The sequence below is a fragment of the Carex rostrata genome, chromosome 13 (genome assembly GCF_964058835.1).
Source record: "Carex rostrata chromosome 13, lpCarRost1.2, whole genome shotgun sequence".
Lineage (NCBI taxonomy): Eukaryota > Viridiplantae > Streptophyta > Magnoliopsida > Poales > Cyperaceae > Carex > Carex rostrata.
The window spans coordinates 3399097-3423275 of record NC_135930.1 but is presented as its reverse complement, the minus strand read 5'-3'; the positions used below and the strand labels follow the sequence as shown (position 1 = coordinate 3423275).

General features: G+C 36.0%; 1 protein-coding gene and 1 long non-coding RNA gene across 2 annotated transcripts; one reads left to right on the top strand and one right to left on the bottom strand.

The window, feature by feature from the left end:
- The first annotated feature begins 17144 nt into the window (after positions 1–17144).
- LOC144563799 (uncharacterized) lies at positions 17145–18356 on the top strand. The gene is made up of 3 exons (XR_013514440.1): positions 17145–17552; positions 17643–17753; positions 18182–18356. It is a non-coding gene; the product is annotated as an uncharacterized LOC144563799 (long non-coding RNA).
- A 4326-nt stretch (positions 18357–22682) lies between these two features.
- LOC144564121 (expansin-B8-like) lies at positions 22683–24075 on the bottom strand. The gene is made up of 4 exons (XM_078313641.1): positions 23889–24075; positions 23414–23523; positions 23111–23322; positions 22683–22905 (listed from the first exon to the last, which is right to left on the bottom strand). Exons 1-4 carry the CDS (start codon positions 24073–24075, stop codon positions 22683–22685), a joined length of 732 nt encoding a protein of 243 aa, XP_078169767.1.
- Between the last annotated feature and the right edge of the window lie 104 nt (positions 24076–24179).

Genomic DNA, 24179 nt, shown 5'->3' with positions numbered 1-24179 from the left:
GCACCCCAGCCTAACTCTATATATATATATATATAGAGAGAGAGAGAGAGATGGGCTACAGTGAGCCATGGAGTAAAGCGCGTTGGTGCTCCATGGCACTATATTTCTATTTTGAAAATCCAAACGACCGATTTAGTAAATTGAATATATCATTGATTTTCAAAGTAGCTTAATAAATAGTAAAAAAAATTCAAAAAATGTAAAATTTGGTCTCCAAGCACATTTCAATATGGAGATCATGTTGAGCTGTTCGGATCGATCGTTTGGATTTTCAAAATAAAAATATAGTGCAATGGAGCACCAACTCATTTTACTCCATGGCTCACCGTAACCCATCTCTCTCTCTCTCTATATATATATATATATATACGAGTTAGGCTGGGGTGCTATGGATAGCATAGAGGCCTCTATGCTACGGCTCAATATTCGATTTTTCAAAATCCAAACGGTCGATCCGAACCGTTCATCTTATTCTCCATATTAATATCTGCTTGGAGACCAAATTTTACATTTTTATGAATTTTTTTACTATTTATTAAGTATTTTACAAAATTGTTGATCCAACGGTGGCTGCACAAAACAGTAAAACCGTTGGATTAGCGATTTTCAAAGTGACTTAATAAATAGTAAAAAACTTCAGAAAATTATAAAATTTGGTCTCCAAGCAGATATTAATATGGAGAATAAGATGAACGGTTCGGATCGACCGTTTGGATTTTGAAAACTTGAATATTGAGCCGTAGCACGGGAGGCCACTATGCTATCCATAGCACCCCAGCCTAACTCTATATATACATATATATATATATATATATATATATATATATATATATATATGGGACTGGCTAATTTGCTGCCGGCAGCATTTCAGCGAAGTGCTTACAGGGTCATATTAGCATATTTGATGTTCAAACAACAAATCTAAACCGTTAGATGTTCAATCTATATTAAAATATGCTTGGAGACCAAATTTTACATTTTTTAGAATTGTTTTAATATTTATTAAGCTGGTTTAAAAACTGTTGTTTTTATTAAATTTCTAAAGAATTGAAAACAACGATTTTCAAACCAGCTTAATAAATAGTAAAAAAATTCCAAAAAATATAAAATTTGGTCTCCAAGCATATTTTATAATAGATTGAACATCTAACGGTTTGGATTTATTGTTTGAATATTAAATACTAAAATATGACCCCGTAAGTACCTCGGTCGAAGTGCTTCAGGTAGCAAATTAGCCAGACTCTCTCTCTATATATATATATATATAGTGTGTGTGTGTGTGTGTGTGTGTGTGTGTGTGTGTGTGTGTGTGTGTGTGAAAACAAAGCAAATCATTCTGTTACCATTGTCAGGAGGCCCAGAAGCATTGGGCTGCCCATAAAATGTGGCATTGCCAGGATGCCATCCATATTTTCCATCATCGGGGCCATCATCGGAGTCATCCTGCGCAGCAACTAAAACGCACAACAGGGACACAATAGCAATAAGAGTAATGGAGAACCTGAAAGTCATTGTGTTCAATCTATCAAACTTAAAGAAAAAAGTAGCAAGTGAAAAAAAGATGGTTTTACTTGCAACAATTTGGATGTTATTTATATATAGGCCAGCCAATTGACTGTCCTCTTCAACTAATTAAGCGTGTGTTATTTTATCTGGTTGGATGTCATCAGAAAACATTTGGATGCCAACTGCTCCAGGATGTTACTTAATTTAGCAAAAACAACTTCTTTGAGTAATAATTATGTATAATTAAGTTATTCAGGTACAGATTTTAACAGAGCAATTTGACTTCATGCAGCGCTACACTGCATAGATTGTATATATTTAAAACAGCGCTCCATATAGTTTGTGGGTTGCATGAAGCCATAATTGCTTTCTTAAAAAAAAATTGTTGTTATTCATGCTGAAAGGGAAAGAAAGCGGTCCATACATCCCCACGTGTTTTTTTGCAATCATACCTACCAGTTACCACATTGTTAATTATTTCAAGGGTGCAATCACTTCCTAAAAGCAAGGATTTGTACAATCGATCGATTAATCTATTAACGTTTGTTGCCAATTAAATTATACTTGGCAGTCACTCACTGCCAATCTTTAAAAAAAAAAAAAAAGTTTGTTGCCAATATCGATAAGGAGAAGTTTGTAGCTAAGTATGAACGGTGTTGTTGGAACCCATGCATTTTCGTACTTTAGTGTGCCCTAAAATCTGTGTGACGATATTTTAGCTCCGCAAGTTAATTGTTATTGAATCAAAGTAATAGATTAGATACACTCCTAAATGCAGTAAAATTGTACACTTTAGGAACAAAAAAAAAATTACCTTGAACCTTCCAATAACCATATTTTGTTCAAGGAAAACACTTCTTTAATATACTCCTAGAGTGCATGAGAAAATATATGTGAACTGCACAAATTGGTCTTGACCCTTGAGATACGGAACTGGGAAAAAAGGCATATATATATATATATATATATATATATATATATATATATATATATGTGTGTGTGTGTGTGTGTATCGATTCAAGATAAACAAAATACGCCCTTAACTAATAAACCATGTATTTTGTTTATCTTAAAGAATTTAAACAAAATACATGGTTAATTAGCTAAGGGCATACTTCTTCAAAAATATAAAAATGGGGGTGTATATGGCATATAGACTAAAGAGTGAGGCTATTGTAGTGCATATTGGCACGCGCTGTAGATTCATATTTTCATTTTGAAATTTCTCACTACTACATAATACGCTTCCATACATAGTTGAAAAATGGGCTTATACACGGTTTTTCAACTGTGTCCGCGGGAGTCTTGTCTAACAGATTCGGTAAATTGAACACCATTCTAAAACGGTGTATGTTTTTCCATAAAAATTGGTTTTTTCGCCAAAATACATCACACTGTTTTTAAAGTAAACTGTGTATGAAAACACTAATCCTACATGGTTAATTTTACTAAAAATCATTTAAAATTCATATTTTTTTTGTCAATCTTTTTCCGCACAAACACATCATATATACAAGTTGCTAAAGTAAATCTATGTATGAAAATGTTAATCCTATGACGATTTTTATTAAAAACTGTGTACATTATTATTTTAAAAAAATCCAATAAAACACTAGATCTGAATTCAAATAAAACCTTTGCATGAGAATCTCACTTTTGAGTTGGTAGAGTTACCAAGAAGTAAGAATATGTTCAAGAACAAATGGGTGTTTCGGGTGAAATCTAAAGGCACAAGCTGAGAGCCGAGATACATAGCTCGGTTAGTGGAGAAGGATTTTGATCAAAAGAAAGGAATAGAATCTGAGGAGATATTCTCACATATGATTAAGATGTCCTCTATTTGAGTTATACTCGGATTAGCTGCTAGTTTGAATTTGGAGGTCAAGCAACTTAATGTGAAAATTGCATTTCTTCATGGTGAATAATGAGGAGGAGCACTACATGGGGCAACCTGAGGGTTGTGTTGAAAAAGGTAAAGAGAACATAGTGTACAAATTGAGAAGGGGCATTTATGGCTTGAAGAAAGCGTACCAAAACTCGTATAAATTAAGGATTTGAATATTTTATGTGTGACAACAAATTCATAAAGACCACTTTCGACAATTGCGTCAACATTCAAAGATATTCTACTGGTAATTTCATTACTAGTATCATACCCGTGCGTTGCAACGGGGACATACTATAAGAAAAAAAATATCAATGAAAATAATAATAATTATCCAAAAATTAAGACACATGTTAATAGCTTGATTCGAATCTAATATCAAATATCGTACAACAATTCAATATTGACATATAATATGATATCAAAAAACATAAATAAAAAGTGTTATCGTGTGTTTGTATAGGATACACACACACACACATATTATAAGAGAAATATATATTCACACACACGTTCCAATTTATATTTTTCTTTGTTTCCAATTTATATTTCTCTTCTTCTTTGTTTCCAATTTAGAATACACACACACACATTGATATGTTATATATTGGAAATATATTCTAAACTGCCCACAACAATATGTATAAAAACAAAGAAAATAAAATAAGGAAATAAAAAATAATAATAATTTCCATTGTGATCCACATAGAAACGAAGAAGAAGGAAATAAAGAAATAAGAATATGGAATGTGGAGTCTTCTCAATTAAAGAGGAGAAATATGGAAACAAAGAAATAAGGAAATGGATAAATATATAGCTAAATTTCAGAATTTGTTCAATTTTAATTGTAACGTATCGTGTAGTAGCACATGTGGTGAGTATGTTTTTAACTAAATTTAGATTTCTATACATAAAACCGATGCATTTAATCAAAAGAAGACCAATTGTGTAATTGGAGGGTTGAGATCAAATCCGAAGTTTCATCTTTCAATTGTAGCCGTTGGCGGATCGGACACCCATCGTGCTTAATAATAGAATGGAGATACTTTTACTCTATGTCATCGATGACATGTTGGTATTCGGAAATTATGTAAAGGATATTGGAGCTTTGAAAGAGGAGCTTGGAAATGAGTTTGCAATGAAGGAAATGGGTCCCCCAAAATAAATTCTTGGTATGAGAATCACTAGAGATCGTGAAATGTCACAAGAAAGATATTTGGAAAATGTACTTGAACGGCTCAATATAAACAAATGCAAATTGAATTCTTCTCCGATTGGAAGTCATTTCAAGTTGACACTTGATGATTGTCCAAAGGATGAAAATGAGAAATAAGAAATGAAGAACGTGTCAAATGTAAATGTTGTTGGTTCATTGATGTATAAAATGGTGTGTACAAGGTTCAATATTGCTCATGTTGTAGAAGTTGTAAGTCATTATCACCTGAATCCTAGAAAAAACTCATTGAATAATGCTGTGAAATGGATTCTTAGGTACATTCGCGGTACCACTGGTTACTGTCTCTCTTATGGGACTAGCATACTAGTTTTGGAGGCATATACTTGTTGGGTTTTGACGGTTCAAACCCATTGATTTGCTTAAGGTGCAGAAAGAGTAAAACAAAATTTTTTACATCTACCTTAAGCTACGGATTAAATGAATCAAGAAGATCCGTTTAATCCTATTTACAGATCTACTCCATAATTGATTTCTAAAACATTAAATTTATTTATCAATTAAATAGATTAATATAACATGTTTATACCTTGTTTCCAAATCACAGTTGGAATGCAGACCGAGCGAGTAAAGCTACACCAGGGAAGGAATCGACTCGGAGTATCACACGTGTGATACCTCTATTGGTTATTCACCAGGACTAACCAGAGAGCGGTTTATTTCTTTTGCCAGAAATACTATAAACCGCAGAATTCTGCAAAAAACACTATTCACCGAAATTTTTTGCTTAATCAGATTCACTAATAAGCAAAAACTGAAATACCGCGAAAATTCGGTAAAACACTATTCACCGATCGAAAAACCGTAAACAGAGAAAGAGAGAAATTGCAATTAACGAAGTAATCAGATTAACACGTAAATTAGTAAGTTTTCTCTTTCACCTATGCCCCTCTATTTATAGGCATTTGAGGAGGTTCGCAAAAGACCGAAATACCCCCGATTGTTTTTGCAACTTCATATTGGTTAGATTAGTTTAATGGATTCTAAACTCATTAACCCAAACCCATTATGAATAGTAAATATCCAAATCAAATATGTATAATTGTCATGTACAATTATATTCGTCTACGGTTTTCATTTGGTAATTTTTATACAACATGTCAAACACGTTTATAAACTAACCAGTGTTTCTGTTTGTCATTCTAAATGACGTACAATTAATTATAATTAATTATACCAAGTATAACTAATTATAACCATTAGTTTTTGCTTTGTCATTTTTAACATGACAAATATAATTTAATTATAACACATATAATTAATTATAACCATCTTAATATTAATTACAATCAATTTATAATTAATCAGTAAGATTCTCTGAATAGCTCCTATATGGTGTGACCCAATAGGATCTGTGTTATGTTGGTAAATAGAGTTAAAACTGTTTTAACTTCTATAATCATAGGAGGCATCTGGCAGTATACACTATGACCATCCAATTACACAGATGATGCTGTACTGTACAATATCACGATCCAGTAAACAATTTACTTGTGTCTGTTCTTCTGTCTCATAGCTATCAGATCAGTTTCAAGGTAGATGTGTGTCATCCTTGTTAACAGAATCTTTTCTTGATCTTGAGTAGATTATCAAATATAATTACTCTTGTAATTATACCGCATGCAGATAATCTAACTCTACCAAGGGGCCCAGTGATGCTATAGCTCGTATAGAGATACGAGAGACAAATAGTATTCTTGGCAGACTATCACTTCCTCAGCTAAGCTATACATATGGAAATGCTACCATTATGACTGCTTTTTACGGACAGCGTTAGATAACACTCACACATACATATTTCTTAATGGGAACGATAAATACCTCATACTGTAGAACTTGACACTGAATGAAAACATTAATGATACGAACACAATTCTATTTAATGTTTCATTCGGGGTCTGTCAAATACCATGTTCCTAGAACATGTATCTATGTGATTAAAATGACATCTCGTGTCAGGTGGTTTGTAAAACTTAACCATCTTTTAATCCACATACTAACCTTGTAGCGGTAATTAGTGTTCCTGCTAATTACCTTGGTCAGTGACCTTTTAAAAGTATATATATCATCTATATTATGGAGTTTCACAATTTCAGTCATGAACTCGAAATGATCCATAAATGCAATAATACTCAAGGCAACAAAATGATGTACATTCAATTCATGAACAAAGCTTTATGATAATTTATCGTATTATTGACTTCTAGATTATTACAAACTAACAATACTGATGTCGATTGAGCCGGAGATGTTAACTCAAGGAAGTCAACATCAGGTTATTTTGTTTATTTCGTGAATGATGTGGTCACATGGCAATTGAGAAAATATATTGCTATTATATTTGCTATTAACTCGAGGAAGTGAATAAAAATGTGTTGTACTATTCACAATCGAAGCTGAATATATTGCTATTACCGAAGCGTGCAAAATACTTTTAATGATGAAGAAATTCTTCTACAAATTGGGTATTCAGCAATAGATCTATGTTACTTTGTGATAGTCAAAGTGCAATCCATTTTAGCAAGAATCCATGTCACTCAAGATTGAAGAACATTGAGCTACGTCATCATTGGATACATGATATGCTTGTGAAGAAAGAATTAATGTTAAAGAAAGTTAACACGAGTGAGAATGGCTCTGATATGTTAACAAAGTCCTTACTGCCTTCAAAACTTGAAACTTGTCGTGACAAGGCAGATTTGATTGAGGGTTCTACTTCATAAGTTAGGAGGAAATTTTGTTGGATCCCGACCTCAACTATCAAGAGTTACTTTATATGTAATTAGCAAGGGGAGCTTTTGAGGGTTTCTAATTTGCAATTAGCAATTATCCGTTCACATTGCATAACACACTATCTAGAATAGGATGGGGCGTAGATTTTAACAGTGAAATTTTGGCTCAAAGCAGTGAAGAGGTGAGAGAAACTTTTGAAAATGACCACTTACTCCTTTAATAGATACTTCATTGATTGAGTATAATCGATTGATATATAATTCTTTCTTTAATTAGCAGTCAATTCTTGTTACTTTTTTGGGCGGAACAAAAAAGATTGATGTGAGAAAACAAATTGCTGCTTTGAGTTGTGCAATATTTCTCTCTTCTTCGACCATGCAGTTGCTATTCAATTCTCAAATCAAAGATAATTTAATATACTTATCAATTTTATTTTAAAGGGGACATAGCAAATTAAGATCAGTTTATCATCTCAATGTGATGGAACTTTTATTTTAAGAGGCCATTTGATATTTTACTTTATTTATTTACATATTATTTTGTTTAATATATGGATATTGATGAGTCGGCAATTTTATTTGAACAAGGGACCAAAAAACTTGAAGTACTCGGTTTCAAGTATGAAACTCACAAAGATCTACTCAATGATGTTAGAGCATTTTATTCGGCTGAAGGTTACGCATTATCTATTTGTGATTCAAAACTGAAAATTATGTGGTTTTACAATGTAATAGTTGTGGTAAATATTGTGATGCATAGTGTATGCCTTTCGATGAAAGAGAAAAGACAACAAGACTTGTCGGATCAATTATCCTTTTAAAATTTGAAATTGCGGAAGCATCGAAAAAACTTAATGCACTAACAATGAAGCTCCTCACAACACCATTCCTTCCTCAAAGAACTTTCACAGCTGGTACCCGTATTCAGAGATTCAATAGGTGTGTCGACCATCACGTAGGAAATTAAATGGAAATGGATGGCATCGGGCCAGTTCACATGCTCTTCGGCATATCACTTCCTGCATGACACGGGACAAAGCTCGCCATACCATAGAATACTGTGGAAAATAAAAATACCTATGAAGGTAAAAATTTTCTTATGATTAATGATTGCGAATAAAATTCTAACACATGAGACACTGGCAACTAGGGGCTGTGTGGTAACATAAGGATGTGCAATGTGTAACAATAGTAGCATAGAAACAAGAGATCATATAATATGGACATGCAAATACGCCTCCCGATTCTGGAGAGGTCTGAGAGCGCAACTAAACCTACCAAAGATGGTTGGCAATAATCTGACTGAGGTATGGTGGGAGGTGCGACAACGCATGTCAGGAAGAGAGAGCAACATTGGGATGTGGCCTGGGCAGCGGGCACATGGGCACTATGGAAGGAACGGAATAAGAGAACATTCTCTCAAAAGAGGATGCCAGAGTATATGTTAACACTACTAGAATTCACAATATTTTCCTGGGTAGAAAATCGGCTTTTCCATAGGCATACCGTTGGAAAAAGCCCTAAAATCGTCATTTCCATCGGATATCGTTGGAAATACCACCGTGGCAACAGCCCTCGAAGGAAATAGTGATTATTTCTGACGACATCGTGGGAAATACTCATTTTTTATATTTTCCATGGGCACACCGATGGAAAAACGACTGTTGGAAATACTTTCACGCCTGGGAACTGTCTAGAGTATTTCCAAGGGTGGTGAGTGGGACCCACCTAAGTATTTCCCAGGGCAGATTGCGTGGGACCCACCCTTGTATTTCCAAGGCAAACAAACGTGGGACCCACATGTTTATTTCCAACGGCAGATTGCATGGGACCCACCCTTGTATTTCCAAGGCAAACGGGCATGGGACCCACATGTTTATTTCCAACAGCATATTGCATGGGACCCACCCCTGTATTTCCAAGGCAAACTGGCATGGGACCCACATGTTTATTTCCAACGGTCGCATGCGTGGGACCCACTCAATATATATTTCCATGGATATCTAATGTGGATCCCACCAGCTTATTTCCCAGAGCCGTTTACGTGGATCCCACCCCAGTATTTCCATGGTTATCTAATGTGGGCCCTACCAACTTATTTCCACAGGATAATATTGTTGGAGCAGGTTATTTTTAATGCTCCAAAGATACAGCCATTGAAATACAAACATAGCATCATATTTGTATGCACTCCCATACAATCTGCCCTGTACCAAATAGGTACTCGCATACATTACCAATTTACCTTTGATTGAAAACACATTGATAAATAGATGAAAAACATAAAAAAATAGATTGAAAACACATTCATAAATAGATCGATAGCATTTAATGTTCGTATAGCATGAACAAACTGTAATAATCAAAGGCATGTCTTCTTGAATTAAAAACCTCCATTACAACAACAGTATTCTTTAATTAGCAGAGCTTACCATATAAATACCAATCACGGTATACCCACTATGAGTTAGCCAAAATTCACAAAAAAGAAGTTCATTCCTTTTGCCATATGTTGGAACTTATAAATTCACAAAAAATGTGCACTTTTGCACATTAGAAGCTAGCGCTGGTTCATGTGGAAGGTTGAATTCTCGAACCATTCATCCTCACCCCTTGTCGAGTCATCATTTCCAGCTTGAGCATGATTTAGTAGTGCTTGGAAAGCCCCTCCCTGGTTTGGTTGTATCGGAAAAACAGGACCCTATGTATACCACACAGAAACAACATATTATTGTTACAAATGTGATTTATGCATATACACCCCTCAAGTAATGATACTCCTGGTGTTGACATGATTTTGCATCATACAACCAGTCAATGTGATTGAACTGCTGGTTGACCTAATGACTTAACAGTTACATCAATTTGTTTTTACTTCACCCTTTTTTTTTAAATTTGACCATACTTATAACAGTAGCTACATGAACCCGTTTGATTGGTGAACCCTTGACCTTATACCACATATATAGACACAGCATGTTATTGTTACAAAGATTTTTCATGCATGTACAACCCTCAAGTTACTTATAACAGTACCTACATGAACCCTCATTTAGCAGATTTTAATAGAAAGTTAAATCTGAAATCAATAATATTTAACTCATTAACTGGGAGATGGGCATCTGCAATAGCGAAGTTCCTCCACGAGATGGTTGACTGATGAGCCCTTGACCCTATACCACATAGACACAGCATGTTATTGTTACAAAGATCATTTATGCATATACAACCCTCAAGATAGGAAAAATACACTAGTCAATTTTGGCAGTGGAAGCGATTATATGTTGGATAATTCATTTTAACCTTACCCTATCATTCCAATTTTACCCTTCTAATCTGTCATCTGAATACTCAGCACATAGTAGTATCCAGTTTTGCTACAATGACTAACTTAGACCCGATTCTATTAAAATAACAGCTTTAAGCTAAATAGTGGCTATGCAAGCACAAAAAATATCTTGAACAGTTACTATGCCAGCACAAAAAGAGGCCCCACCTGACATGCATTGCAGAGACAAGTTTATAATACAGACTATTGTCACAAAAGATGGTTCAACAACCAAGGACATAACTACAGAACTGGTATTTAGCTTTTTCAGAACTATAAATTGGCAAAACATTGAACTATGCTCAAAACAAAGGAAAATCAGAAAGAAGAGCAAAAAAAAATAATCAGAGGCATTTATTATGATAATGCATACGACACTACTAGGATGTAACACATGCCATGGAACTATTATTCTGTACCGGTGTACTTGATGACATGAATTGAACAAGAGAGAACAATATTTAACTCATTACCTGGGAGATGGGCATCTGCATAAGCGAAACTCCTCCATTAGATGGTTGATTGGTGAACCCTTGACCCTAAATATGGTATATGCAAGCAGTGTTATAATCCGTAGATTACCAAATGGAAAATGAATAAAATATACATTGTTATGTTCTACAGTTAAAAGTGTGACCTGAAGAGAAGCAAAATTCCCAATGACATCTTGCTGAGTTCCAAAACTATTTACTACATCCTAAGTTAAACAATGCACATGAGGTAATGTTAGTATACTGCATAGGACATATACACATTTATGCATGTACAGATGCACATGAGGTACACATTAATGCATGTCAGATACACTCATGCATATCAAAAATTCATACCACATGCATATGATAGGAGAAATAAGTGATGACCCAACAAATTAAATCGACCAACCAGAAACAAGTGATATGAAATGCATGAAGCAGTAAATTAGTAAAATACAAGCAACAATTAATTGAGGTATGTAAAATAAAACCCGTCTAGAAATATCACATGACAGTTTGACTCTTTAGTCAATTTGAATATTTCAAGGGTCCTAAATTTGACAACTATCTGTCCCTCTTAATTAACTTCCTTTTTTCTTATTAATAAAAAATATATTGGGCTATCACATTTCAGTCTTTTCATTTTAAGCTCATTCAGATTAAATTTTCAATTCAACTAGATAACATCAATTATATTTTAGTGTTTTATAACCTACCAGGTGAAAGCTGAAATGCAGTGCCATATCAAAATTTGTCAACACAACCAAATTTATAACCCTAAATTAACTAACAAATTGGTCAATTGATGCAACTAACAAATTGGTCAATTGATGCAATTAACTAACAAATTTGTCAACACAACCAAATTCTTTTTTAAATATAATGGTCAATTGACACATTCTTCTATGTAAATGCGCCACTGCCAGTACTCAAGTCAGATTTATACCTGGTGATTGCTGCTGTTATTTTGTTTGGGTCTTTTTCACAGGTGAACTCACAATCACCGACTGGCCAGATTATCGGTCTGTCCTCCACTACCTCTGTTGATTTTTGTATCTTTCCGGGGCCGCGTCCCCTTTTCTTTGGCGGTTCTGGTTGTGTAATTTCACCTTCAGGGTTAGCATTTGAACCCTCGCCAACCTCGAGAACTGGCTGTGAGGTACCCTTTCTCTTGAAGTATTTTTTGCATGCTACTCTTGTAAGACCAGTCTTTCTAGGAGCCATGTCTGTTGTGCTAATAAAAAAAAATTGTGTTATGTATGGTACTGCAAAGCAAAAATCAATGTCTCTAAAGAGTAACACATAATACAAAAATTAACATGGTAATTCATCTAGAGATGTCTGAACTGCCGTCTTCTCATATATAGTGAAAAAAAGGGATAAATTATAATCTATCCCAATAATTCATAGAATTAGATTCTTGTAAAGTAAACCATACAAAGTATTTTTTTTTATAAGAAATATAAATCGTACTATGTTTTTTTTTTTTGGAACAGTTGGTCATCCCAACGATTTACTTTAAAATAGATAACCATTGCATTGTATCAGATTTGGTACCGATTTACATGCAAAAGGAAATAAAGCCCTATGAATTAAGTAATACCTTGTACAACCTAAACAACCGAAAACAATTGAAGCATACAAACTAGAAATAAGCAATGAGTATTTTGTAATCTATAAAACAAGCATAACAAAATATATCAAGCAAACTATAACTGACAAGTATTGCAATTTAACAAAACAACCCCTGAAAACTTCTGAAATTGCAGATCAAATTTCGCATACAAATAGAAATCAGCTCAAAAGAAAGTACAATTTAACAAGTAAAACCTAAAGAGTTTGACTTGATGAAATTTTGGGAGACTTACCAATTAAGGAGAGGTATTAAGCTTGAGAGATAGATGTGAGAGAGTAGCAGGTGAAGATTTTAAGTTTGAGAGATGAGGTGAGAGGAGTGTGAAATTGAGGGTTGGAGCGAGAGAATGGTTTGGGTGGCCGCCTAAATACATTGCGGTGAAATTTGGGGGCAAAGATGGTGCGAATGGGGGGGAAACGAAAATGGAGTACTTCGCCAAATTTTGAGAAATTAGAGAGGGGTTTAGGCGGCCGCCAGTTGGAAGGGTCTAGGGCGTCGTTCCAATTTTACGGCGGGAGATGTAATCCGATAGCTTTGAGATTCGGGCGAGCGTTTGGGATATAATGATTTGAGCATCGTGCAGAGTAAAAATAGCGGTCCGGATTCATGCCCACGGTATTGGGATTGGTTCGAGTATGCATACAGGGAGAATGTGTTTCCTTGGCACAATTTTCTTTCATTTTAAATGGACAGAGCGATTTCATCTTCATGTAGCACAGACTTGTAGTTGGGAGCTCCTTGGATTATGTAAGACAGTGCTGCTCGTAGCCAGAACTGCTGTGTTCAAAGGAAACCACATATAAATTGGATATGTGAACATTAAATGTGAAATAAATTTGATTTTCATGCTTGATAAATGAAATTTACACAATAATATCTAAAGTAGGATGTTTATGATTCACTAAATAATGTGTATAAAAAAAATAAAATAGCATAAGATAGTTTTTTCATGAATAACTCACATCCTTTAAGAATCAACATAGAACATCAACTCTTGCCACATAGGAAAATGAAGACCCGCGAGTATGTATTGTCCAATAGTCGATCGGAACCGTTTAAATCAAAGAGTATCACATTTATTTCATTCTACTGACTTTGGGTGAGATTTGATGTTCGTCTAGATATTCATCAAGCCGATATAAAATATAATAATCATACGACTAGAAACAAAATACGGTGGATCGAAGCTTCGCCCTATCAAAACTTCTGTTCTTATTTTATTATTATGTATAATGCTTATTCTTGATCATTTAAAAACTAATTTGAAATCATTTCATCGAAAATCGACCGTTGAATTTTGAAACGAAAATGAACGATCCATATTAATTAGCTCAATTTTGAGAGGCATATATTAGTGAAGTCATATGAAATCGACAAATACCATCCTTATATGTTCCCACTATGTGTTTAAACATCTATTATTTTTTTTCCTGAATTTAATCATAATATTTTATGTAAAAAAAAGCATAATTAGTAGGTTTGTTAATACTGGCCTTCTGATGACTGATGAAGGGTCATGATCCGAAAATGGAGATATCCATTACATATATCTTTGCATTAGATCCTATTCAATGAGGTAACACAATTTATCTTTTCCAATCTGGCGCATCATATATTATCTAGGATCTTCAGCAATCGTGCAATTCATATCACACGGTCACAATCCAAGAGTAAATATTACGGTACTTCCTAAGATATCACAAGAGGTAGTTGTATCCAGCGTAAATGCTCTCTCTGGGACTTAGTGAAATCCTTGAATGCGGAATTGAATACAAAATCAAAACCCAAATTTTGAACCCTCTCCACACTCTCTCCTGTTGAAGGCTCACTCAGCGAAGAAGAAACCCGATCGTCGCCATAACCAAACCCTAAATCTGCCGCGATCTACTCCACCTTCCCCACTCGTTCGTTCTAGGGCTTCCTCAGTCGCCGACTCTATTCCCCCTTCCCCACCCTTCATCATTATCGTCCTAAAACCAGCGCTGCCTTGGTCGAAGGGTAAACCGTACGCATCAGAGAATGGAGGCGATGCAAACCGAGCAGCCTTCCGACGCCAGTAAGTCTTTTAGTCCAATTTGCATAAATAGTTTAGTCTTTTGCTTGTTAGAATAGTAAGTAAAGGGTTCCAGGAGTTGATATTAGGGTTTATACTCTAGGTTTATAAATTAGTTTTCAGTTGGAAGCCCATGCATTGTTTGTTGATAGTAGTTAATCACTGTTTTTTTCACTGAGGTTTCAGTCAAAAGCTTATAAATTAGGTTCTAGGGCTTTGCAGCCTATGCGTGGATTGTTAGAGTAGTTAGATTAATCAGTTTAATTAGGATATAAATTAGGGGAGTGCTATACTGAGATCATTTCTGTGAGGATTAAAAATAATTCTAAACATTTTATTTAGTATCCTTCCTTGGGGATTTAGAATCTTTCCCTCTGTGTTTCTCTTTCTCCTTCATTTTTTTTTAATTTGGAAATCATTGGTGATCTTTTTGCTTGTCTTCTCCCAACTTTCCCAAAAATAAGTAGAAAAGGCTTGGTTCTACCCTTGTCTAGAAAGAAAAGAGGTCAACACCTTGTTTTTTATCCACCTATATTTATTTAATCACTGTTTTTTAAATGTTGCATAAATGCTTATATAAATAAATTGTGTCTATATAAATAACTTATGTGTTGCTTATGTGTCTAGAAAGAACTTCCCAAGTAACTGTCAAGTCTTAGCAACCTAAAGAAACAAGCCTTTGTGATTTCCTAGAAGTCGAGGGTCTTTATGCATATTTAATATAAGTAGTCTTGTCTGGCTTTAATACGAACAAGAAAAGTAGTAGTGTAGCATGATAGGTTAGGGTGTGCTACAAGTTTCAAATTCGCATCCTCTGCCATATCTCATTGTCTCTAATTGTAAATTTAGGAGACTGCACACTCATTGTTAATCACTTAGGTTTACTTATAATCACTGTTTGTAATTCTAGGAGGTTGTACAGATTTGATCCAGTTTACTGTAATTGTATTTACTTCATCTCTAACCTTCAATTGCTACACGACAATGAGATATGGCAGAGGGCAAATAAACCTAAGCTTAAAATTTAGCGAGTTTACATACAGTGCGGTTTAATTAGTTCAGCCTACTGCATATAAGAAAGGTTCCTAAATTAGTATAATGTGTAAAATAAATGTACATATTGCCTCCTACTGCATATTAGTCTGTGTAATTTGACAAACTTATTAATCTGTGTAATTTGTTTCAGCAAACAAGGCTAAGGGCCAAGATGTCTCCCAGTTTGTTTTACTTCAACGGAGAAAATCCCCGAGACTTAATAAGCCATCAATCACACCTCCACCGCCCCTGCCACTGTCACATCCACCTCCACCACCACTGTCACAGCCACGTCCACCGCCCCCGCCCCTGTCACAGCCACCTCCACCGCACCAGCCACTGACACAGCCACGTCCACCTACCCCGCCCCTGTCACAGCCACCTCCACCGCACCAGCCACTGACACAGCCACGTCCACCTACCCCGCCCCTATCACAGCCACCCTTGCCGCAACCAGATTCTCGTGCTGAGTCCTCGAGTAAAAAAAAAAGGGACTTGGCGAGCGTGGGCCAAATCCGCAAAAGATATGCGAGGCTCAATGGTGAAGAGTCAGAGTCATCCTCCAAGCGTGCCAGAATATGGTATGGCCCAGGTCTTCCCCCACCTGTTCGTTCCAAGTCCCAGACCATCTCCCCTCAGTCCAGAAACAAGTCCTCTCAGACACCGCCTGCTGACCAGTCCCCACCACCTGCTGACCAGTCCCAGCCAGAGTCAATTGCCACAGCATCTGCTGACCAGTCCACTCGGTCACCGACTCAGGACACACCACCTATTGACCAGTCCCAGCCAATGTCAGGAGCCTGGTCCTCTCATGAACCCCCCCGAGAGACACCGGAATGGCCCCCATGGGAAGGGGAAGCAATTATTACCGGTGAGTCGAGTGAGTCGAGTGAGTCGAGTGAGTCGAGTGAAAACTCCAGTGGCCATTCTGAAGGGGAAGCAATTATTACCGGTGAGTCGAGTGAGACTGAGGTGGAGTATAATGATGATGGCACCATTAGGTGCCGGAAATATCAGACCCTCCGTTCATTACCTGAAGCTCATCAGCTAAGCGGGAGAGAGCTCGACGAGTCGGTAGCTCAAGGGTCAGCTCGCAAGAATAAGCAAAAGAGAAACAAGGGGAAATCTCCTGTTAGGTGTGAGCGGGGACTTGGGAAGCCTCGTGACCCAGTGCATCTAAAAGACAGACCAAACTTGATGGTGGTTGGGAACGCGGAGTTCACGTCCTTGCCAGAGTGCACTAAGGTGATAACCACGATACGGCTTCTAACTCTGGAGAACCTGCCGGGACTGTATCGGTCCTACTACATGTTTCCATTGCGGGTTCGGTTTGTGATCCTACAACAGTTCCTGGAGAGGTATTCCTGGCATGCTAAGGAAGACATCGGGCGTTGTCTTGATGTCTTCGAGAAGATAGCGGCGGATTCATACATGCGTGAAATGAATGAAACAAGCAAACTTTGGGCTAGGAAACATTCGGAGGAGAATGAAGTTTGGAAAGAATTCCCGCCTAAATGGTGCAAGAACATAGAAGCTTGGAAGGGGTTGTATGACATATGGGCCATGCCTAACTGGGACAAACAATCAGAGACCAACCGTAATAACAGAAAAAAGGTGTCTATCACGTGTCTGGTTCCAGGAGTATGTTTCGGCACTATCAAGCATTGGTATTGAAAAATTATCGTTGGTTTATATTCATACCTAATTTCTTTTTTTTTATTTACATCACTAACCAGTTTCAATTGTCTAACATTCAGACAAAGGAGAAGGGCATCTCTGTTGGATTGAAAGATGTTTTTGATAAAACTCACATGCACAAGTCACGGAATGGAAAGGAGTACGTCACCACCAGAGCACAAGAGGCAGCGGTAAACCCCTTTGTTCTGTTTTGATGTGTTCTTATAGGTTCCTTATTGCATAGTCTTGATTTGTTGTTAAATCACTGTTTAAAACACATAGTAATGTTCTTGGGACCTTTACACACATTTGTTGCCCTTAAAAACCACAATTTTTACATGTTTATTTGGTTGAGCTTGGCATATAGATTGTTTAGTGCTGACTGTTTTGCCCATTCTGAATAGCTGACCTTTAGATGGAAAATTGGTATAGTGATGTTTAGCATATCATGGTTTCTAAATGGTGCACAATCTTGTACCAGTAAGGGTACCATTGGCTCTCCCTTTTCCATATGTACAAGGTGAGCCTAGTATGGTGTTGTGAGGCTTGTTCAAGGGTTCTACAAAGTGCCTAGGATTAACCTATACGCGCATCATGACTATTTTTATTACCACTGCAGGAAGAGTTTGAGAAACTTAAGGGGATATACAGGGGTAAGCTGGAAGAAGATCAAATCTGGGAGAAAGCTGTGAAAGGGGAGGACTCTAGAGGCAGGTTATTCGGGTTTGGCTTCCGGGGAAGAACAAGCAAGTCAACCCGAGTACCCGAGACAGTGGGGATGAGCCCATCAGGTCCAACCAGGAGCACTGCCACCTCTACTGAAGATCCGAACAGACCTTACACAAAGGAAGAAGTGGAATAGATGATATCAGAAGAGCGAACCACATTTTTCGAGAAGTTTGTTGCCCAGGACGAGCGACACAGAGCTGAAATGGATCGGCTTATTAAACTCTAGGAATAAGCAAGTTTGTTGCCCAGGACGAACCACATTTTTCGAGAAGTTTAGAGCATGTTTTGAGTTGCTCTTCAAACAACATAACATGCACCCTCCACCTTTTTTTAATGTAAGCAATTTTACGATGATAACTTAATGTATGGTAGTTTACCACTAAAATCACTATAACTCTTTTTTTAATTGCCAAACAAAATAACATTAGGTGTTTGATTTGTAGGAGCCGGCATCAGAGGCCAACACTGATGGGGGTAATAACGCAGCTGATGGGGATAATAATGCAGGGGATGGGGACAATAACGCAGCTGAAGGGGGTAACAACGGAAGTGAAGGAGGCACTAATGGAGGAAGTCATGCATTTTAAGAGCCTACTGTGATTATGGAGTGTTGTAATAAATATCTTTTAGGATTACATGTTGTACTGAATTTTATGATGTGTTGCTTAACTTAGGATGTCTGTTGAATTCCTTAACTTAGGATGTCTGTTGAATTCCTTAATAGCTGCTTTGAACTTACTATCTGCTTTTATGATTTCCATGATATTTGATCTTTTTTATCTTTATTGGGGTTTATGGATTGTAAGATTGCTGGGTTATGCTGGTGGTATTAATAAAAATTTATGCGTACAATGGGTACGCAACAACAAAATAAGTTGGATTCAAATAAAGGATACCACTATTTCCATTGGTAATACCAACGGAAATACCTCCAACCCTTTTTTTGCCGTGCCGCCGCTTCCGATATAATATTATTTCGTGGACCCATCACCAGTTAGTTCTCTTTCTCTTATTTTGAACCCGTCGCCATCGTCTATCAGCTACCTCCGTTGCTACAACGTCTGAATTAAGGTACTATCTTGCTGCCCGATCTTGTTAATGGTCCCAAGTTTGACAAATAGATACCAGTACTTTGTGCTTTGCAATAATTTTGTCGTTCTATACATTTTGTCAATCTCGTTAATGGGAAGAAGTTATTTGTATGAATTTCAAAATAAATATAGGCTGAATATAACTATAGCAAACCTATATATATAGAGACATTGTATGCCATAATTTTTTTTTTGGTTTTTCTAGTTGTATAATGATATTTGATTATATGCACACAAAGTGCTTGATGAAATGGCACCAGTGCACAGCAGAAAGAAAGACCAATTTTCCTTAATGCTCAATTTGATGATTAGATCTTTTAACTCAAGTACTCTAATATGTGTATATAGATAGCTAATCATGGCATCTAGTCGGGAATGGATGTACCATGGCCGACAAAACTCTGGTGGAACTCTTGAACCCGAATTCACTAATGGTGTGGCCGAATTTATTGCAACAGCCTTGACTAAACCCTCTATTGTGCGTGTCGATCGACAGGGGAGGAAGTGTATCCCGTGTCCGTGTATGTCATGTGACAACCTCTACAACAGAGATGCGGGGACTGTCGAACTACATCTTTATCGGTCCGGCTTTTGCAACTCATATCAGATTTGGCACAAACACGGCGAGCCACTACCATGTTCAGCTAACTCTCAACCACACAGTCCACCCACTTTGAACTGGATGAATAAAACATTTCCCAGGGTATAGTATCTGGCATTTCCTTGAACTATCAATAAAATATAATTTTTGGGTCTATCTGGCGGGTCATGGGTCAGGCATTAGTATTTCCAACGGTATGGGGAGAGGTATTTCCATGAACTATCAATAAAATATAATTTTTTGGTCTATTTGGCGGGTCATGGGTCAGGCATAAGTATTTCCAACGGTATGGGGAGAGGTATTTCCATGAACTATCAATAAAATATATTTTTTTTGGTCTATTTGGTGGGTCATGGGTCAGGCATTAGTATTTCCAACGGTATAGGAGAGGCATTTCCATGAACTTGCAATAAAATATAATATCTGGTCTGTTTGGTGGATCATGGGTCAGGCATTAGTATTTCCAACGGCAAATAGAAAGCATTTCCATCAGCAGACAGGAGGGATTTCCATGCGCTACTTTTTCCATATGTCTACCGTTGGAAATAATGGAGTGTGTCAGAAATCGCAAATTCTTTTCCATGGACCCTTCCTACCGTGGGAAATCACATTTCATATCGTGGGAAATATTGTAAATTCTAGTAGTGTAATAAATGCAGCGGCAATGGATGTACACAACTGGACCCTATTTGGTTAGAGTAAGAAAGATTAGAGGCTTAGACAGTAGAGAAACCTCTCTGGTTTTACTAAGGGATCTCCTTTCAATTTAATATGATGTAAATAGTAATTGTATATATAGACAGGAGACCATCATAGCAGAAGTCCAATTGGACTATGCCATGACACTGTAAATTTTTTTAATCATCAATATATTTCTTAGTGGGTAACCCACTAACAATCAAAAAAAAAAAAAACAATGAAGCCCCTCAAGCCAATGAAGCGGTGAATACAAATGAAGATCTTAATATGATATGAGAATAATGTTACTAATATGCTTAATTTAAATTATTTTTTTATTATTTTAAGTTTTAAGTTTTATTGTTAGTATAATAATAATGTCTATTCAAATTTTGTGCTACTGTGGTATATTTTTTTTAAGCTTTTAGTTTTTTTTTTTGAAGTTTTTAGGAATAATTGATTGTTATTTTTATGCTACTACGTTATATGTATAGATTATAACGATTTAAAAACTTTATGTGGTATGTTGGTGGATCTATTATTAAACTGACATTAAAATAAAAAAATAAAAAAAATTGAAATGCTAACTCGTTTGGTAGAACTGATTCTTAAAGAGAATATATAGTTCCATCTAGAGAAAGTATAAGACATGCAGTAGTAAAGATTAATTTTTAAATCAACTTATTTGCTTTATGATGTTGTACTGTTCACAAAATCAAAAGTAAAAAAAAAATATTGTACTGTTCAAAATTTTAAATTGTACAAAAACAAAAACAAAAATAGTACTTGTTGTTATATGATGTTCACAAACAATAACTATAAAAAAAATAAACAAAATTAAACTCAATATTTAATAGAAATTAACGGGTCGTCATTTTTAGCAAAAATAATGTTTGAATTTTTAACATTAAAATGTAATACAACATTCCAAATTTCATCGTGTATATCTTTAAATTTATTCGAAGAAAATTTCTATTACTTTTTTTTTTTTGAGAACCGGATAGAAGCTATCAGGTGATACACTATGCCATTAGAGGCACGTTAAAACAAACAAAATAGAAAAAGACAACAACTTCAGTATTCAACAATGTTTAAACCACAATAAAGCTTCCTTCAGTGCTTTCCTTGCTGCCACCACTGCATCTACGCATTTGCTTTGGAAAATCTTGCAGTTTCTCTCCTTCCAGATAGTCCAACAGGCAGCAAAAAAATAGACCCCCCACTTCCTTCTGGCTAACCTTGAAACGCATGAATTGTATGATTTGGTTATTGTATCCTGAACCGAGGTACCATTAATCATCCTAACCAAGAAAATTTCTATTACAGATGTGATACTCCATTAATGCTGTGCTGCTTTATTAATTTCCTTTTTTAAATCATGGATATAATGGTCCAAATAAATGGTTTTTCTCACCTCTTTGCTGTCTCGAGTCAAAATTTTGCTGTTAAAATCCTTATTACGAGTTGCTATTTTAAAGGCATTAATTTTGGGATTTGACAATCTCTAGCTTAGTCACAAAACTTTCTCTACTGATCTTAATTTTGAGTATTGATTTCCCCGAGGTCACAACTTTTTCATATTAATGAGACATTTTTTAATTGTATTGATTCAACTTTTTTAATCCTAATGTCTATAATTCCAAACAACTGCTAGTTTCTTAAAGAGATAATATCATGTGAAAAAATATTACAACATTCCTCCAATAAAAATAAATAATCATATATTATACATAAAACCACAGATATTAGGATTTGGAATAGTTCACCGGACGTAAAGAGCGATACATAGTTACATACTCATTAAAAAATGGAAACTTAACCGGGAAGTGTACTTTAGAATTATAGCCCTAAACTGCCCTTCCTTCAGTTCATAGTGGTTTATGAGCCAAATTAATCACGTGAGCCAACGCGACATATCAACTGGGAAGTTTACTTTAGAGTCATATTTGGTGTCAGGCTTCCAGTTAGCCGGAATAGCATGTTTTGCCACTAGAGACCATTCCCCTGAAAGGGTTGTAACTCTAATATAAGGGTCCCTTAAGAGGATGGGGAGAGTGAAGACTCCAGATTTTACCCCATGAGTGCTTCAATGGGGTCCATGTAGATGAGCCTGCTTCCTTAATTTCTAGTTTAGAGAGATCGCCATCACCATTTTGGTACTCTGTCAACAAAGTCAAGTAGAACGGGTTTGAGCCTTTCAAGACGTGGAAGTGAATGTTACGACCCTTGTAGTCGCAAGGAACCCTATAATAATTAAACCAAAATTATGTTATATATAATTAGTTAAACAATGTACACATCGATAATGGGTTACTGTCAGCAGGAATAATAATTAATCTATTGTCAACATGAACGAAAATTTTTAGAACATTTTTTTTTGAGTTAATAATATGTCAAGTTGAAGCTGTAAAATCATATCAGATATTTAAAAATGATGCAAAGCGCTTACCTCATAATCATAACACGCATTTTTCCAGCCTTTTGCAGCTGAAATTCTTTTCCGGGATCTGCCAGTGAGCCAAATGCTATGCCGGACATGTCGATGTGATAAGTTGATTCATCACAGCGACCATGCAAGCACTCATCAGTGATTGTAATGAGTTTTTCTTCGCCGGAGCAAAGCGGATGTCTACCGAAGATATCCTCTTTGTTGCACAACACCTGAAACAGCAAAGCGAATTTTTGAAACAGAAAATAAAAATGTCATGCATCATTTTCATATGGAAATATCAGAATATCATTCACAACTAACCGAGTGGCAAGCACCGCAACCCTTGCCATCTCGCCACATGGCTTTGCTGCCACTGGCAGTCAAGGAATTATAAGGGGGAAGGTTTATATTCTTGAAACCGCATTTACCACCTGTATGCGTATATATAATAGAATAATGATCAACAACCGCTTGAATCATTTTGCAATAATTAATCAAATATTAATACTTCATGAATTATATCTTATCCCTTTTGAATGGCAGAATATTAATTATTCACAATAAATTACTTCTTTGTCATATACAGATTCCAAAAAAAAAAAAAGGTTGGTTGTTGAAGTTAATGAACAATGCTTATGAATCTTGCATGTATATATATTTAGTTCTTATGTATGTTTGGACCTTTGGATTCTTGAAACATATTATGATATTGTATCATTAGAATAACAAGGTCATTCAAAAAAGACATCGTTTTTTTCATTAGTGTGTAGGAAAACAAAGCAAAGCATTTTGTTACCATTATCAGGAGGCCCAGAAGCATTGGGATGCCCATAAAATGTGGCATTGCCAGGATGCCATCCATATTTGCCATCATCGGGGCCAATTTCGTCGGAGTCATCATAATTGGAGTCTTCCTGCGCAGCAACAAAAATGCCTAACAGAGACACAATAGCAATAAGAGTAATTGAGAACCTGAAAGTCATTGTGTTCAATCTATCAAACATGAAGAAAAAAGTAGCAAGTAAAAAAAAAGATGGTTTTACTTACAACAATCTGGATGTTATTTATATATAGGCGCCAGCCAACT

What these genes read in the sequence shown, in the direction of transcription:
- LOC144564121 (XM_078313641.1), bottom strand. Translation starts at nt 24,075, where the DNA reads ATGACTTTCAGGTTCTCAATTACTCTTATTGCTATTGTGTCTCTGTTA. An exon ending in TTCTGGGCCTCCTGATAATG is followed by an intron (nt 23,524 to 23,888) that starts GTAACAAAATGC and finishes ATACGCATACAG; the next exon opens with GTGGTAAATGCGGTTTCAAG. An exon ending in GTTGCGGTGCTTGCCACTCG is followed by an intron (nt 23,323 to 23,413) that starts GTTAGTTGTGAA and finishes TTGCTGTTTCAG; the next exon opens with GTGTTGTGCAACAAAGAGGA.